The sequence below is a fragment of the Leptinotarsa decemlineata genome, unplaced genomic scaffold (genome assembly GCF_025532065.1).
Source record: "Leptinotarsa decemlineata unplaced genomic scaffold, Ldec_3_MD MMD2_P_RNA_scaffold_4, whole genome shotgun sequence".
NCBI lineage: Eukaryota > Metazoa > Arthropoda > Insecta > Coleoptera > Chrysomelidae > Leptinotarsa > Leptinotarsa decemlineata.
This window is the reverse complement of record NW_027412531.1, coordinates 5,501,036-5,520,774: the sequence shown is the minus strand read 5'-3', so window position 1 is coordinate 5,520,774 and position 19,739 is coordinate 5,501,036. Positions and strand designations below refer to the sequence as shown.

At 34.3% G+C, this 19,739-nt stretch overlaps 1 protein-coding gene across 7 annotated transcripts in view; it reads left to right on the top strand.

The window, feature by feature from the left end:
• Positions 1 to 5,306: 5,306 nt before the first annotated feature.
• LOC111507475 (peptidoglycan-recognition protein SC2) overlaps positions 5,307 to 19,739 on the top strand; it is a 203,167-nt gene continuing 188,734 nt past the window's right edge. For 2 of the 7 annotated variants that reach the window (XM_074186717.1, XM_074186718.1), the window contains exon 1: positions 5,308 to 5,947. In XM_074186717.1, coding sequence (XP_074042818.1) covers positions 5,629 to 5,947 — 319 coding nt within the window. In that variant the 5' untranslated portion in view covers positions 5,308 to 5,628. Of the gene's footprint in view, positions 5,948 to 19,739 lie in introns of all 7 variants that reach the window. The other 5 variants (XM_074186715.1, XM_074186716.1, XM_074186720.1 and 2 more) reach the window with 5 other exon arrangements.

Here is a 19,739-nt window from a genome sequence, read left to right as displayed (position 1 = left end):
AACCTATTTCTGAAATAAAGAAAGATTATTATTATTCCTCAAAAATATTAGCTTCCATGTTCTTATAATAGGCAATATTGCAGTCCTCAAGTTTTTTTCCACATAATTTCAAAGAATTTGGAACTCATCCTTTACTTCCTCCGCAATGCACAATGTTTGCAGGCATGTTAGGCATACACATTCTCGAACCACCAGTCAATCCTTTCGTAACTGTGTCGTGAGTGTCATACCAAGTTTAGTCCAAATAGAAAATTTGCCGTTGTTCTTGTTTATATATAGTTATTTTTCTAAGTATTTGTTACGCAATTCCCCTATTCTTCTGCTTTCCATAACTGCTTGACGTTTGTTTATTATTTTAAATCAAAATCCTAGTTTCTTTATCCAATTCTGAAAAGTTTTATCACAGCAGCTCAAGTTATGGCCGAAAGTATTAAATTTCTTCCTTATGATTTCAATTGTAGGAATCTCGTTGCTTTTGTAGTAGTCGTATATTGTTTTTTTATAATTGTATTAGATTATTATCTGAAGGTTTTGGTAATCCCGTATTACATCGCGTCTTGCGTTCATAAGGTTTATTTTTGACTATTTTACGTACAGTTGAGAAAGGAATTTCGATCAAATCTAATGTTGCTTGTAATAGTTTTTTTCAACATTCTATTGGTCACCGTAACATGACTTCAAATTCAATTTTATGACTTTTTAGCCAATCATAAAACTCGGTTAGTCATAATTATCCAATACAAACCGCCAGTTCTTCAGTCCACGTGAACTAATTCGTAGCGGCATTATTTCTTTGTTACTTCGTTACTTCGACTATACCACATCTGATCGTTATCTCGAATACTGAGACTGATTTCAGGACTCAAATTTGGAAATACTTGTGAACCTGGCTAATGAATAATTTCTGTAACATTCACCCAAAATGTGAGTCATAACTATTTTTTCAGTAGATCGTTTCATATCTAAAAATAAAAAAGTAGATTTCAATTATAGAAATACTCAACATTGACCTATAAATAATAATTCAAGTGTCCACCCTTCAAGAATAGATGATCATTGTCGATATTTTCAATATTTGAAGCCGTCACCTGTTTCATTGAACAATAGCGATCGGATAAATTTTTGTTAACGCATCACAAAACCTGTTGAATATGTCTGATATCGCCAGATAGATAGGTTCCGATAAATTGTGCGGTTGTCTAATAACGTCGCCATGTTTATTAGTTGCAATAGTTGTAAATCAACATTTGATATATACTTCAGAGATGGCACACTTTAAAAATTGTCGAGCCAGCTTTGCGGCTTTCTTGAAGTTTTGGACCTACACGACACAATGAACCCAACTTGAACTACATTGACTTTCGTCACACGACGCAGATAAGTTGACTTTGAGGTAGTGTATTGACTTTGACCTTGAACGACCTTCAGCAGCATGGATGAAGACTTTTGGAGTGCGTTCTGACAATGACCTCTACATACGTCACAATAAGTAGCCAAGGTGACTTTGAGGGGGTGTCTTGAGTTTGACCTTGATCCACGCCAAACGACGCAGAGAAGGTGATTTTGATGTAGTGCTTTGGTTTTGACATTGAATGACCTTCATTGATTCACGCGGCTATTTCGAAGATTTGAGTTTTCGACATTGAACCACTTTCAGCTGTATGTACGAAGAGTCTTTTGGAGTGCGTTTTCAGTTTGAGTGACCTTTTGCAATCTCATATGCCTTTGCTGAAATGAGTCACGACGCACACAAGGTGACTTTGAGGTAGTGTTTTGAGTTTTATCTTGAATGACCTTCTAAGATTCATGCAGTTATTTCGAAGATTGAATGAATTTGAAAGTGTGATATCAGGTATATCATCTTTTTGGTATATTTTTAAGATGGATTTCCATCACATTACTCCAGACAAGTAAGAAACTCTTTGGATACTACTTGTTCCGGTCGTTGGATTGGCCATCGAGGTCCTACAGAATGGCCAGCCCGCTCGCCAAATTTGACACTTTGGAGTTTTTTAGGGGCTGTTTGAAGCAAATGGTGTACGAAACTGAACCTGCTTCAATATTGGATATGCGGCAGAGAATAATAAATATTTTTAGAGATATTTACGTTACTGTGTTCGAAAATGTTCGGGGTGAAATATCGGATAGGCTGTTGATATGTCAAGAAGTTCAAGGCAACCATTTCGAGCATCTTCTGAACTGACCTCAAGCTTATTACCTTATATTAAGTAGTTAAATGTTATGTATTCAGGCAATCATTAAAAGTTCCGCCATTTTGTAGTACTCGAAGATATTGACATTATATTTAAGGGTTGTGAAGCATTTGTCAGGAGCCTCAAAAATATTTGTCACGAGACCCCTCTTTCCATTTAATTTTTTTTCCCAGATGGCGCCCAGTCGCATCTTGAGAGTTTCATCTGTAAATAAAGTATTCATGCAATTATTTCATTATCCCAAATTTCAATTTGTCGAGTTGACCCGTTCAAAAAATAAAAGGGGGGACATTAAAGAAATGCACTGTATATTGTAAACTCATTGTTGTTAGAATGTGTATGTTAACTGGAAAGGAGGGTGCTGCAAACGGCTTCATTGGACCAGAACCTGTCATTGTCATCGCTTTGGGCTTTGCCAAACAAACACTGAACACCTGGATGGAAAGAAGAGTTAGGGGAAAGTGGTTACCCTTTAGATTTAATTTTTTTTCTTCATAACTAATAGTTGAATTTATCAACTTTATGTACCAGATTGTAACAAATATATTGTAGTTTATTACAAAAAATTTCGAATCTATATTGTCAAAAGGTTGAAGCGTTACAGCGATTTTTCTACGATAAGACCTACTGTACCGCGTACGTGGGGTACGTTCGTACGCCATGGGTTAGATTCATACAGGGTAATAAAAAGCCAATTAAAGTCGTTGAATTGTTATTAATAATTTTAAAGATATTCATTTATCAAAGAACTAACTTAAAAATATGTGACTTGACTAATCGATAAAACTTTCTTTAAAAAAATTACAGAAATAAAATCGTTCATCCTTAGTTTACTTATTGATAATTCTAAGCTTTACAATCAGTCCAAATGAGATGTTTACAATCATTTTGTATGACATCGTTATACAGTCTTTGACAATTTAAACTTAAAGTAGGTAATCATACATTTGGTTGTTTACTTGAAACTTATTGCACATTATGATTATTTAAATCAACTGCAAATTTATAAAGCCTAGCCATTCTAGCTGTACAGCCCGTTCGTGGTTGAGGATCAGGGAGGATCATGGCGACATCTCTGATACACAGATGGTGTATCTCTTCTATATCTGGGAAAAAGAATGAACATGATGACCCTGGTTTCTTCCGAAGATAAGATATATTCATCTCTGTACCGGAATAATGACTGAGAACTTTTCCGACGTAATAAACAACATAATTCTTTTTTTCAATCTTTACCAAAACATAACAATTATCTTTGATTTTCTCTAGTATCACAATTGAATTTTTATTGATACTATGATCATCAGTCTCTTCGTCCATTTTTAAATCAACTGGAGATGTTGAACTCTCCCGCGAGCTAAATTGCGATCCTTCAGATTCATCTCAATCTTCGTCGCTTTCTCTTTTCTTAGATTTTTTTTTATTGAATTGAGTTCCTTTCAAACTACGTTTCACTGCTTTGGCTCTGGCTTTCCTTTTCTTTTTTTTCAATTCTTTATGTCTATGTCTCTCTTCTAGTTCAGTTTTTTCTAGTTCATATATATATATATATATATATATATATATATATATATATATATATATATATATATATATATATATATATATATATATATATATATATATATATATATTTACCCGGTTTTCTCCCTCTATTGGTTTTTCTGTTTCTAACAGCTGTAGAATAAGGTCTTATGACCACTGGTGTTATGGGAAGATAAGAACTCGGTACAGATTGTGTCTCGGCGGCAGAGGTGGAAGGTTCACCAGTTCCGGTAACACAGTCTTGAGGATTATACGACAACCGTCCTTGTATTACATCATTATTTGCTAGATTCATGAACTCTTCATCCACTTCTTGAGTATGCGTACCCTTTTTTCATATTTTTGCACCGTGATTCTGCAATAAAATATTAATTATAACGTTGACTCATTAAAAATATTTTATTTTGTTAGAAGTAGAATATTTCATAAAAGAAAAAATATGTTATTGTCTTATCTGCAGGATAATTTTAAAAGCTGATACTATATTTTATTTCATAAAAATTAAATTTTATATACTAGTGGTTGATACAATCTGAAGGGCAGCATTCGTATGCGTACTAACACTTACAATTACGAACTGAACTTAGGTAAAAAATTTACTCACCACCCGCAAAAACACGTTATGTCTTATCAGCTGAAACACCGTGGTGCCACTGGCGCGACACTCCGCTAGCAACATGGCGGTCTATATGTCTATGCCATAAGCAAAGATGTGTTTGTGTGCCGTTTAGTTTTTCTGTTATACCAACTGTACGAATGTGACCCGCGTACGAATGGTGACCACTTTCTCCTATGGACTTCTGGCAGAATCTTCCAGGATTGGCTCACCCCAAGGCGTTTATTAACCCTTTGAAGCTTGATTCCAAACAGTTGTTGGACTACAGTAGGGATGAACTACGATGTCTAACAGGCCTTCTTACAGGTCACTGTCATTTGAATGATCACATGCAGAGACTTGGACTGTCGGAAGACAGTGTGTGTCGCCTCTGCCTGAGAAATGATGAAACAGCCGAGCATATACTTTGTGCCTGCCCCGCTGGGGACCGAAATCAGGTTCTTTGAGTTTGGCAGATCCGTATTCTCACCATCTGACCTGAAAGACCACTCACCATACAAACTAATCGGCTTCGTTAAGAAGCTGGGTTATTTGTCGGAGTGTGAATGGGTGTGAGCCACAATAAACCTTTGTGGGTTGCGGTGGCTCACTCACTTTAGACCTACCTACCTACCTACCTACCTACCTACCTACCTAACTGGAAATAAAAATCTGTCTGTCTGACTGTATACTATTTTCTACGACTATTGAAAAAAGGGTCAATTATGTGAGCGTTTCCTGATTGATAAGTAACTATAGTTTGGTAGTAGACAGTGATCCATTACTCAACACCTCAGAACCAATTACAGTTCAATTCAACACTGAGGCAGGCCCATCTCAGATAGGCAAATTCATTTTTATACTTTTAAGAATCACCCCGTATACATAACCAATTGAATAAGTTTCTTCGAAATGCATTGTTCGAATAATTAATAATCACGACCATTTGTCGCAAACCTCGGCCACTATATTGTGTCGTTCTCTTTCCAGATTTCATCAGTTCTTTCGGTAATTCTCTCACATATGGGTTTAGTTCGAGTTTCCCCACCCACAGAACGTATTACTTGATGTGAATGCTTTACGCTTATTAGTTCCGATGACGGCTATCGTCTATCTACAAACAGTACAAACTACACGTCGCAAAAATTGATATCAGCAGTAGGAGATAACGAGAAACTCAATAAGGATTTATGAAAACATAGCAGCCTCAGTCAGTGCAGTGTTGTGTATAATCGGGTATGGAATGTGTATTTTTTGTTTGAGATATGATCACCAATGCCACACTCTTCTTCGGAACAGTCTCTGGTTACAAATTGTCATCCGGTGTTGATGGGCAACTCGGATATTTTGGTCAAGGATGAATTTGGTCAATCCAATCCCCTGGAAGTGAGTGATTACACTTCCAGGAATGGAGAACTGGTGAATCTTGAAAATGCCTGTGTTAATATCGATAATTCCAGTGATGTGATAATTGGTCCTGTGACACAATTCAATGTTAATGGAAATGTTACCATTTACCAAAATGAAAATGGACAACAGCGACCCGCTGACGAAGGAGGCACTGACACAGACACTAGAGAATCCAGTTATGATGGTAAGAAAACATGTTTTGTTTATATTAGTTTCGCGAAGGTCGACCGCAGCGCAACTTTCGACATGGTTATAATTAAATGGTCAATACAGAGTGAATTCATGTTGCACTCTTTGTTGTTTCGAATAAAACCGAATTTATACTATCGTTTATTTTTTGAACGAATCAACTCAAAAAAATTGAAATTTGGGATAATGAAATTGATGCATGAGTACTTTATATTGAAGTGAAATTGACAGATGAGACTTTCAAGATGGCGACAGGGCACCATTTGGGAAAAAATTGAGTGGAAAGGGGGATGACACATCTTTTTAAAGCTCCTAACAAGTGCTTCACAACCCTGGAATATAATGTTGAAATCTTCAACTAATACAAAATGACGGAACTTTAAACACTTGCCTGAATACATCGACATTAAACTACATAATATTAGGTATTAAGCTTGAAGTCAGTTCAGAAGATGCTCGAAATGATTGCCTTGAACTTCTTGACATATGAATAGCCTATTCGATATTTCACACCGAACATTTCAATATCTCTACAAATATTTATTATTTTCTGTCGTATATCCAATATTGAATCAGGTTCAGTTTTGAACACCTTTTACTTTAAATAGCCTCATAAAAAAGTCCAAAGGTGTGAAATCTGGCGAGCGGGCTGGTCATTTTGTATGACCTCGACGGCCAATCCAACGACCGGGAAAAGTAGTATCCAAATAGTTTCTTACTTGTCTGGAGTAATGTGGTGCTCCATGTTGTTGGAGTACAATATCCATATCGAATTCATTGAGATTCGCTTCGACGATTTCAGTGATGAGAGGGTCAACAGTACTTTCCAGCATATTCAAAATTTGATCAATAAATAGAGGTCCTAAAATATGATTTCCCATTATTTCTGCCGAAACGTTAATTTATTCTGGATATTGGGTATGTGTTTCCCGGAAAACGTGAGGGTTGGTGTCACTCCAATAACGACAATTTTGTATGTGATCATTGCCGTTTAAAAAAATGTACATTCGTCACTAAAAAAGAATTATGGAGATAGGTAGGATGCCTTGCAATGGTTTCCGTCATGATTTCGCAGAATGCTGTTTTTCGATCGGGGTCATCTTCAGTATCATTTTAATTTTGTATGGATGACACCTGTGTGTGTGTGTGTGTGTGGGAGGGTTGGCATTGGAGTTATCCTTTTGCCACAGAGTGTGGATGATACCTATTCCCCTTCAAAAGTCTCCACACAGTAGAAGGAGACACCTCACAAACATTCGCGGCGGAATAAGTAGACTGTTGAGGATTTGCTACCATCTCGCCATTTATTTGCATTTGCTGTTCTTTCGGAATGAACGGATGACCTGGGGGCTTTTTGTTATGTACACTACCAGTAGTTGTGAATTTGGCTACAAGTTCCCTCAAATATTTTCTACAGATAGGACGATTCAGAAAACGTTCATTGAAAATCCTTTCGGTCTCGTGAAAGTTACGCATCGCACCGTAAATAAAAATCGCTTCAATTTTTTCTTCCAACGGACCATAATTGACCATTTTAGAGATTGTTGACGTGGTACCTTCCTTCTAGTAAAACCGAAAACTAAATGAGAATATTCTAACTGAACAATGATGTTCATTGTCGTACTGACATTTTTTGACGTTTTTATAAACGAAAAATAACTTAACAAACCTTATCGGGATGCTGGAATTGCCATATGGCAAATAAAAAAATTTTTCCAGAAATATCGATAATAATGTGTTTGTCTTCAGGAAATTATTAAATGTTCCGCCATTTTGTAGTAGGTGAAGATACTGACTTCATATTCTAAGGTTCTACTCGTAAGTACTCGTCAGGAGCTTCAAAATGATGTGTCACAAGACCCCCTTTCCGTTTAATTTTTTTCCAGATGGCGCTCACTCGCCATCTTGAAAGTTTCATCTGTCAATTTAATTTCGAAATAAAGTATTCATGCATCAATTTCATTATCCCAAATTTCAATGTTTTGAGTTGACCTGTTCAAAGAATAAAAGGAGGGGGCATTAAAGAAATGCACTGTTGAAAGCATGACTTTTGTAAAAACCTAATTATAAACATTTTCGCTCTCTTCTTTGAGCAGAGTTGGGTGAGATATTTTAAGTGGTTAATAATTTGCTAACTCCCGCTTATTTTCAATTTTCAAATGAGAAATTAACTGTGAGTTAGATACCACCAACACAATATTTGTGTGTGTGGTATTCAGTAAAAACCAGTTTAGTATATTATGCTAATTTTCAAATGACATTTGACATAGTTTGTTAGTTATATATTTGTTATTTCACACAATTTTGAAATGTATCTGCTTATTTTGAAAACTTGCTAGTTACTGAAGAAAAATCGCGGATTTCTAGTCTGAATACCTTTACAAAATACGCAAGTAGATATATCATTTTGGTGGTTCGGATAATAATTCTCAGATTTAGTAAATACATTTGATCTGTGTTATAAATTTTTCTGCCTTTTGATAAGGTGATAAATTGAAATGGGCGATTAGCCAAATTATTTATATACTCCAGTTTAGCTAGCTGAACCACTTTGAATTTTCATATTCATATGAGGCTATAGTTTCAGCCTAATTTTTGGGCTAATTTTGTCCTTTATTCAAGAATTTTTGCTCCTCTTTCAACAGAGATATTGTGCATTTTTGGCTTTCTATTACTCCATCTTGATACAAAAAAATGTGGGAATCTTCCAAAAAAAAATCAAGGAAGTAATCAATTCCAAAAGAAGTAACTTTATACATAAATGTGTAGATCATGCAAAGAAGTAACTGGGCTCTACTGGACTACACAAAAAACATTTTCTTGAATCAGGTTACGACATCATTTCAGGGAGTTCCGTGGTGGCCGTGGTAGTGGACAGACGTGCTGATAACGTCCGTTCACAAAGAAGATACTCGGATGCCATGTGCTATCGTGGGGCTCCGTTTTGTGTTGTATTCAAATTGAAATGTAGAGTGTCTAAAAAAGTGATGAATAAGTGGCCCCCTTTATTCACGCCGGTATCCAGGCCGGGGTGGTTCGGATAACCACGTAAATGGGGCTATATATGTGAAAAATTACCAAAAGGTCTCCCAAGTAGGAGGCGACTTCAAAAATCAAATTGTTTTTATGCTAAAAAAACTAGTGTTTTTTATTATAAAAAGTTGGAAAAAAATGGGTGGCAGCATTGCTTTGTGCAAGACCGCTGCGCCCCCCGACGAAGCTCCTGTTAACCAACAGGAGGAGCATTGGTCATATGCGCCTGAAGATAGGAAGCAACGACCATCTAAAATAGAGAGACAGACATCATTTCAGGCTCATTTCAGGCTCCTATTGCCCCTCACCGCAGATATTCTGTCTGTGGGTTCTGCTAGCTTCACCATTAACCTGTCAGAACCAAATCGAAATCTTTTACTGTCTGGAAATTTTGCTATTGGAATAACTCTAGGCTTATTTCAGGCTCCTTCTATGTCTGGGCTTATTTCAGGCTCCTTCTACAACCTATTGATTATTCTCTTTTCCGAATCATAACCTTAAAAAACTCTGTATCATTAAGCGGATCATTGTGTGTAGACTTCTATGGTCGGTGCCTAACAGATTATTCGCTATTTTAGTGTTTATTAGCCATACTTTACAGGTTTTTGGGTCGACGTTTTGTCTGCATCTGCCCAAAAATAGCAAATAATCAGGCCCTTGTGTGGGAGAGGTAGACACATACAAAAAAAATCCATCGTCACCTTTCCTTGAGTTGGGAGAGGTAGAAACATAATGGTTTTTTTCCCATCGTCACCTTGCCATGAGTTGGTTTTTTGAAAAAATCATTGGGACCATTGTGGGCTCCTTCATTACACCATTGAAAAATTTGTTGCTCCCAGTTTGAATTGAATATTTGAGAGATTACTCTAAACATACCTTAGATAGGTAAGGAAATGGGCTTGCTTCATGCTATGGAAAATGATACTGGTTTGCTTATAGACTGATCGAGTTAGGGGTATATTACACTTATCAAGCCTAAGTCGTTGTTCTGACTTCATAGAGAACAGGTGTGAGTTTAGTAAATTGTTTATAGTTCAGTAGCGTACGATGACTATTAAAAGGGAAAATACACTAATATTGGATTTCAAGAATGTTAGAAAAAAACCTCCAAATATAAATATCCATAGATGGGTTAAACAAGAATTCGATTTCTCAAGAGATCAAGTAGAATGTATTCAATATGATCACATACGTTCGAAGGTATACATAAAAGTTATATCAAAGTTATTAGTAGAAAAAACCCTTCAGAGGTTTGAAAATATGAAATTGTTTTATGAAGATGAAGAAGAGAAACAAGAAATCTATATTAGTGCTGAAGAAGATGATATATGGGTAAGAATTTTTGATTTTCCTCCGGAACTTAAAAATTCCAAGTTGATAGAGTATTTTGGTAAATACGGAATAGTTAAAACAATAAGAAATGAAATGTGGTCAGGCCAAGATCTTTATCCGGTAGAAAGTGGTGTTAGGTCTATGTTAATTTCAATGAAGAAGAAGATACCTTCTTATGTCACTATCGAGGGAACAACATCTCTGGTTACATATAAAAATCAAGAAAAAACATGTATGATATGTGATAAACCTGGTCACGAAAGAAGAACATGCCCTTCAAAACCAAGCAACAGAGTTATGGCAATCAGAAGACCTAATGCACCGGTAATGCCAGCTTTACATAACTTACAAGGAACATCATACGTTGACGTAACACGGGATAAACCAAACAGAGAAACCACAGACCAAATCTTTGTCCATAACTTGGAAGATCTGATTGATCATGCTGGGATTTATAACAATCAAATACTGAATGTCCAAGAAAAATATTTTGAACCACCTCATTCCTTGCCAGAAGTTATCGTTCACAACCCTGCACAAAAACCACAAGAGGGAGAGACTATCCATACAACTTCAGTGTCTCAAGAAGAAGATATCATACCAGCCACTCCAAGGAATGATAAACAGGAAAAGAAAGCGGAAAAGAAAAGAAAGAAAAAGGCTAAAACAAACGGAAGTTCGGAAGAAGAAGAAAGAAAAGTCCCTAAGTTACATATAAATCTGAGAAGCAACACCTCACAAAACATTAACGAATATGAAATAGATGAGGAAGAGAAATCTCCAGGGAGCGACGCTGATATGTTTTAGAACTTTTTATTGAACCTTTCTTACTACTATTTGTTTTTATTTCAGTCCATAAAAATAGCTACAAATTTACTCACTCTTCTTTCGGCTAACTGTAATGGTCTTAAAAATCCAGTCAAACAAGGATTACTTTCTGAATTTATCAGAAAGCATGATATTGATATTATTTTTGTACAAGAATTAACTACAAATTTTTTGAAACTCTCTCCTGGATATACCATGATTTGCAACATAGGTGAAGCAAAACGCGGTACGGGAATTATACACAGATGTGGCTATGACATAAAGGATATACTTTGTTCTCAAGACGGTAGAATAGTATCGGTAACTATCGAAAATATTCGCTACGTTAATATTTATGCACCTTCAGGTAGTCAAAACTATCGCTCGAGAAATAAGTTTTTCCAAAATGATTTGTTTCTACACTTCAACTTCAATTTGCCTGTCATTTTAGTAGGAGATTTTAATTGTGTAATACAGCAAAGTGACTCTAAAAATAATACGTCAATTTGCAAAATGCTTTTACGACTCGTTCAGAGCTCAAATTTAGTTGATACATGGAATATTCTATATAAAAATAAAAAAGAATTCACATACATTAGAGACAATTGTGCTACGCGTATAGACAGGGCATATATATCCAAAGAATACAAAGATTTACTTCTTAAAGCTGATATTAAACCAGTAGCATTTTCAGATCATTCGGTGTATCTATTTTACCTTAAAATAAATAACAGGCCTAAAATTATAAATCATGGATGGGGTTACTGGAAATTAAAAAATTTTTGTCTCAATGAAGAAACTATAAGCGATTTTAAACAAGAAATAATAAGATTAAAACAAAATTTCTGTTATAATAAAAATTTTATCAGATGGTGGTTTCATGTATTCAAAAAGAAAGTAAAATCTTTTTTCAAAAATATTGAAATAACTGATGCAAGAGAACATAAAAGTACTGTTGAATTTTATAACAGGGCATTAATTGAATTGAATGAAAAACTTCTCAAAGGTGAACAGGTTGGGAATGAAATACGTGAAATAAAAAATATCATGATAGAATTGAAACAAAAAGCTTTGGACAAAAAATTCATGAACAAAAATAAAGACCAACTCAATGATCAATACTCCTTATATGACCTGATGAAGGAAAGGAAAAATAGCGCCTCAGTAATCTCAAAAATTAAAACTGAAAACCAAGGAATTTTAAAAACTTCTAAAGATATTTTACTTTATGCATCTGAACACTACAGGCAAAAATTTCAATCTTCCGGGGTCGGGGAACAGGCTGTACGATCTATGCTATCTCATATTGTCAAGAAATTGTCGATTCTAGATAATACGCAATTAAACAAGGAAATCGATAAAGATGAAGTGTGGAAAATCTTGAATTCAGTGTCAAAAAAGAAAACACCGGGTATCGATGGAATACCCTATGAATTTTACATTTGTTTTTTCAATGAGATAGGAGATGAATTAACAAAATTTCTAAACTTGATCTTCACTAGTGCAGTTTTGCCCCCTAGAGAATTTTCTGAGGCTGTTATTACTCTCATTCCAAAGATGAAAAATCCATTGATAATCAGTGATTGGAGGCCTATAGCTTTATTGAATACGGACTACAAGTTACTGACGAAAATTCTAGCGGAAAGAATAAAAAATGTGTTGCCAAAAATTTTAGGAGACGAGCAGAACTGTGGAACAGAAAAGTCAATTTTCAACAACCTTCTTTTGATCAGGGATACTATTTTAGATTGGGAAACTGAAAAAAAAACTGAAGGAGGTATTATAAGTATTGATTTTTCCCAGGCTTTTGATAGGGTTAATCATTCATATCTTTGGCAAACTATGCATATTATGGGATTCAGTAATAAAATAATACAGGCATTGAAAAACATTTATAGCACTGCAAATTCTTCAATGATGATAAATGGCTTTCTGTCTAAAAGTTTCGATATAAAGAGCTCAATAAGGCAGGGCTGTCCCCTGTCGATGATTTTATTCAGTATTTCAATGGAACCTTTTTTGAGACTATGTAATGGTTCCCTGCAGGGCATAAAAACTCCAAACGGGATAAGGATAGCTTCGGCTTATGCAGACGATGTCACAATTTTTTTCACGAATCCAAAGGATATCCACGTTCTGAACAACTTAATTGAAATATATTGTGAGGCATCTAATGCAAATGTTAACTATAAAAAATCTGTAATCTTACCTCTAGGAAACTTCAAACATAACTTTTCACAAAATTTTTCTGTTAAAGAAGATGTTAAAATTTTAGGAATGAGAGTATGTGCAGACTTCAATGAGATGATACGGAAAAATTGGGACTCAATTATTCACAATATGCACGTACTCCTGGAAACCAATTACACACGGAATTTAGACTTGATAAAAAAAATTCAATTTGTAAATATGTTTGTGCTCTCTAAAGCGTGGTATTTGGCACAAGTTTTACCAGTTTCTCAGTATCACATACAGAAAATAAAACTTCTAACGGGTAATTACATATGGAGTGGTCATCTATATAGAGTTAGCAGGGACCAACTTTTTCTACCTTATAAACGGGGAGGGCTAAATCTTATTGATTTTGAATTGAAAGCAAAAGCTCTCTTCGTCAAAACCCTTCAAAATTCTTTGGCCACTTGTGAAAGAAAAATAACTTACAAAACATCTTTGAACTATATACTAAATAATAACGTGAATAGCCCGGTACACAACTCTCTCAAAAAATACAAAGAAATCATTCGTGAGGCGATCGTAGAATTAGATCAAGATATGCTGCTGAAAACAAAACTAATATACCAAAGTTTTATGAAAAAAAAAATACATTAAACCGCCCATAGAGTCGAAGTTTCCGAACATTAAGTGGAATACGGTGTGGAAAGTAATCGGAAATTGTAGAATTCCGTCAAAGTGGAGATCTGCTGTTTACAAAGCGATAAATGGAATATACCCGGTAGGTTCTAAAACTTTACGTCATGGCCTTAGCGACTCCAATTTGTGTTCGAAATGTGACGATATTGACAACATATCGCACCGTATTAAAAACTGTCTAATCTCGAAGGTCCCATGGAAATGGTGCTATGAGCATATAAAAAAAAAGTTTCGCCTGTGTAACGATAGTGGCGATCCAAGAGAGATATTTCAAACTTCCTTCAAAAGGGAAAAAGATACAAATGTGTGGCTTTGGATATACAGTGCTTTACTGTATAACAATTTAGAAAGTTTCAAAGATTTGACTGGTTTTATAGATACACTTCGAAGAAGTAGGTGGAATATGATACAGACTGGTAATATTGTTGATTTTTCTCATAAAATTTATTTCTTTTAATAAATTCTCACACTGTGATAATAGTTAAGTGCTACTACTACTATTGTACTACTTTTATGAATTGAATAAAGTGTTTTTTTTTAAAAAAAAACAAAAAAAAAAAAAAAAGCCTAATCGGTCCCAAGATCTCTTTATATTTGCAGAAAAAAGAATAATTCGGAAAGCAAGAATTTAAATTGGCGGCGTGTCTGTTGACCAATAAAATTGATCGTGTCTAGAGCGGAGTTGCCAAGTGTATTGGTTTTTGATATCCAATCACAGATCTGATTATCCAATTTGACAGACGCCATTTTTGATGTTTTTGTTGTTATTGTTGTCAACTCGGTGTGAATACAACTGGTACAATTATCTAATTGAAGATTTTTTTTGTATAAGGTAGGTCTCGGAGGGTGCTTATTTTGCTGCATATTCCGTGTCATCAATTCACATTCCGAAAAATATTTTTCGTCTTATTTTTGGATTAAATTTTTCTATTGAAAAAATCTGTTTAAAATCTGTTTTACCGTTAACCAGCTGTCGCACCCCTACGAACGACAACCCTCAGAAGTCGAAACTTGTGCGAGCTAAGGATTAACGAGGTCTTACCTTTTAACGTGTGATTCCTAACACACTCCTAACCTAACTACCATCAAAATGGTTGAAATATGTTTTATACCTAGTTGTAAAAACAAATCATCCATACCAGACAAAAAGTTTTTCAGTGTTCCAAAAAAGAAAATCTAAGAGATATATGGTTTTCTTCAGTTGGCCGTGCTAAAATAAAAATTAAATCAAAACTTTCCATTCTTCGATAAAAGACAAAGTCTGAACTGAATGTTATACAGGGTGTTCCTCACAATCTGAATAATATATAAATCGATAAGTTACATTTTACATAACTATTTTCCAGATTGTGGAAGGGGTGAACTGAATTCTTTCGAATAAGTAGCCAATTTTCTTACCTGGGGTTTTGATATATTCTCTTATAGAAACAAACGACTGTTAATAATTTCTAGAAACGAATACATGATGACAAATAATTTTGTTCGTACAGAATAATAATTTTCATATTTATGAAAATTTTCATGAATTTTTTTGAAGGCCCGAAGTTAGTTGAAATTATCTGAGCTATTAAATAACATTCTGATGTTAAGTTAATTTGTAAGCAGCTGGATATTTCGAGAGATTTAGTAAGTCACAGAAATTTGATAATTATTTATTTTCAGTCAGAGATGAAATATTTACTATTAATAGTAATTAATATTTGGGTTCATTCATAAAGTGTTATTTGTAAAAGATTCTTCATATTCAGTATACTGAGATATGTAGCTTATCAGATTTGAGGTTAACCAGAACAGGAAATTCAGATATAGACTAGTTTTTCTGCTTTGCTTTGTCATTTATCGAGTAGATTACTTCAGCTGAATAATTATTCATGAAAATGGTTTAGTAGATATATGCCATTTTGTATATATTCGGACATTTATTGGAGTTTCCAACCGACAGATCTCTCCAGACATCAGAATTTGATCCTATTTCGCTTCGGAAATTATCTTTTTTGGCATTTTCTCAAGCTCGATGTGGAGTTTAGTAAACACTCCAGTACCTGTTTCTCCAAACTGAATATGATTATACATTACATAAGATTTGATTTTTCTACTACTATACGCTTCTTCACAGCATCCTTCAACTGCCGAACAGGCAGAGCATAGTGCGGTGGAGCCCCATCTTGTCGAAATATTAACAGATCCTCCCGACAATTGTGGTAATTTTCAATATCATCAGTGAGAAGGGGATTAATAGTATCTTCCAGAAACTCCAGATATTTTTGTTCGGTTGAATTGCCTTCTAAAAACAATGGGTCAACAATACGGTCACTAAAAATTTCAGCCCATGCATTTAATTTTTGTGGACGTTGAGTATGCACTTCATCGGTACTCCCAGATAGGAAGTACCGATTCCTTTTAATTAGAAGCGAATCATGTTATGTGATGTATAATGGCAGTACCCTTTTGTGTTTGATATTATTCTAAGAATGTACGCGAATATTCTCATAGGGTTTTTCTTTCCTACGGAAAATTTTCTCAACCTAATCCTGCATCCCAAAGGATTTTGGAACGTTAATCAGGGTCACAAGACTGTTCCTATTCACTGATTCGGCTCCATTTATCCATTTGGATGTCCTCATTGACTCACACAGAGGTATTTTCTACCATAGTCCGGATCTACCAATTCCTAGCGAGTGATAAGACGGAAAGAAAAAATATAACCACTCCTCCTTTCTTACTGCTTGATGACCTCATCTGCTCTACGGTTGTTACTCCTTTAGAATCAACGTTGGATGAAAGGATAGTTATAGATGATAGAGTTCTTTCAGTATTATAGTTTTGATTTAATATTTAAGTTCTTACTTTCAGTATTTAACTGTTTATATTTAATCATTCATAATTATTAATATAAATTTGCTATATCATCAATATTCAAGCTCTTTTGAGTTAACATAACTCAAAAAACATCTTATTCCCCATTAGGAAAAGTTCATGAATTTTGCCCTGGGTACACGCTTTTTTTTATATATTTATATATACTGGTATCAGTAAGTTATCCGTCAAGTAGGCTTGGGAAGGTTCAATATATGATCGTATGCTTTGTTATAATTGCATAATAGTACCGTACGACTTAATATTTATCTCATTCAATAATATGAAATTGGGTATGTCTTTTTTTTATTTCAGCTGTTGTATCTACTCACTACCTTAGGTTTCTGATCTTTTCCAAATAAGACCTTATGAAAAAAGACAGTGGCGCCCTTATTGTATCCTTATTTTATTTAACAGAATCGTAGTAATCAATCCACTCGAATATGGCGCCGACGAACAGCTGCCGGAGCTACTTTGCCATGTTTTCTCTTTTGTAAAAAGACAAAACAGGTGAAAGGAATAACAAACATTTTGCAGCACTCACTACTAGTAATAATGTAGATATCACTTTTAACATAAAAATGAGAAATAAAAACAGCATTTTTAACCATTTCTCAATTGTAATAGTCCTCTTATTAGAGGAGAACTAAAAAATTAAAAAGAAAGTAGCGTAAGAAACAAATTAAAGAGTTTCAAATACATTCCAACTGAGCAGTGGCGTACGACAATTTGTTGCTATTAACAATATTGAAAAAGTTAATTATCGGAAAGAAATCTTTCAAATATGTTCAAATTTAAAAAAATTTACACAATTGTTTAGACAATTCCAAGATCTTTCAAACGATGTGCGACTAACCCCCTATTCCCTATTAAAATTCCATAGGTTCACACCTCTGCTTCGGGGCTGAAGCGATGACGCTGTAAATGAGGAAAAATGTCCCCCGCCCAATAAAAATTGACCTGTCTGAGCGTTTTTTGGGATTTGCAAGATTAGTACCCAAAACCTCCAAGTCAAGTTCTCGATGGCCCACCCTATATAATGATTGTCTTACCGAAATGAAGGTTCGTTCAGATGAATATAACATGTAAGATTAGATTTAGTAATATCATGATGTTGTTAATTTGATTAGCGAAAGTTTCGAACAAAAGTGGCCCGATTTTCATGATTTTTGAATTATAGTAATAATCTCTTCTCGAAATACGAGATTAGCTATCAAAACTTTTGAAAAATTAGGAAAAAAATAGAATATTTTAGGTTATGTCAATTGTCAAGGTGCTCGCAAAGACTTTCGCGGATATGAATAATTGTTACGTCATAACATGACATGAAAAAATTCTCATAAAATGTTTTTTTTTAATGAAAAACGTACTCATTCCCGGTACTTTTTCGACACAGTAGTATTAAACAAACAGGTATAGATATTATGTTATTCTACGTAGGCACCTTCAGCAGCAAAACAAGCAAGACTCTTCTTGTATTCGGATTTTAGCGGAAGTGCCATTTCCTCATACAATTCACTAATTCACCACATTCACTGAACCTTTTGTCAGATCGGTTGGCGGCCACAACGATCACTGAAATGATTGCCAATTCAATAATCGAAATTATTGAGTGAATAAAATTTATTAAACTTAACTTATAAGAAAAAAACAAAAAAACGTATTTATGAAAGTTGTAACAGGAACGTGCGACAAGAGCGTTAAGAAAAGTACGATCAGGCGAGGCGAACGAAAGTTGAGAGGGAGGTATAAGTTACTGAAGATTAAAAGAGGGAAAGAGGGAATATATATATATATATATATATATATATATATATATATATATATATATATATATATATATATATATATATATGAAATCTGAAGTTTTCACGGATAGGAATATGCTGAACTGGTTTTTCCGGGTATTTGATCCGTGTATGTCATATTATCTCCAATTTCACCGACGTTTCGACAAAATCTCATTTGTCATTATCAAGGTGTGCTGTTACGTGTTCAGAAATTTGTTGACCTTGCTCAACTCACTTCTTACTATAATGGTAAAATGGAATTCGTTATGTGTTCAGAAATAGAGTAGTCCATAAACCCTCTACTACCTACTATTTAAACGTTGTTGAGTTTTACCTGCGTTCTTCTTCTTCTTAGTTGACCTCATCTCCCCGTTAAGGTATTGAATATGAAATCTGAAGTTTTCACGGATAGGAATATGCTGAACTGGTTTTTCCGGGTATTTGATCCGGGGAGATGAGGTCAACTAAGAAGAAGAAGAACGCATGTAAAACTCAACAACGTTTAAATAGTAGGTAGTAGAGGGTTTATGGACTACTCTATTTCTGAACACATAACGAATACCATTTTACCATTATAGTAAGAAGTGAGTTGAGCAAGGTCAACAAATTTCTGAACACGTAACAGCACACCTTGATAATGACAAATGAGATTTTGTCGAAACGTCGGTGAAATTAGAGATAATATCACATACACGGATCAAATACCCGGAAAAACCAGTTCAGCATATATATATATATATATATATATATATATATATATATATATATATATATATATATATATATATATATATATATATATATATAGATATATATATATATATATATATATATATATATATATATATATATATATCTATATATATATATATATATATATATATATATATATATATATATATATATATATCTATATAGATTCTATATATATATATATATATATCTATATATATATATATATATATATATATATATATATAGATTCCCTCTTTCCCTCTTTTAATCTTCAGTAACTTATACCTCCCTCTCAACTTTCGTTCGCCTCGCCTGATCGTACTTTTCTTAACGCTCTTGTCGCACGTTTACCAGCTTACTTCT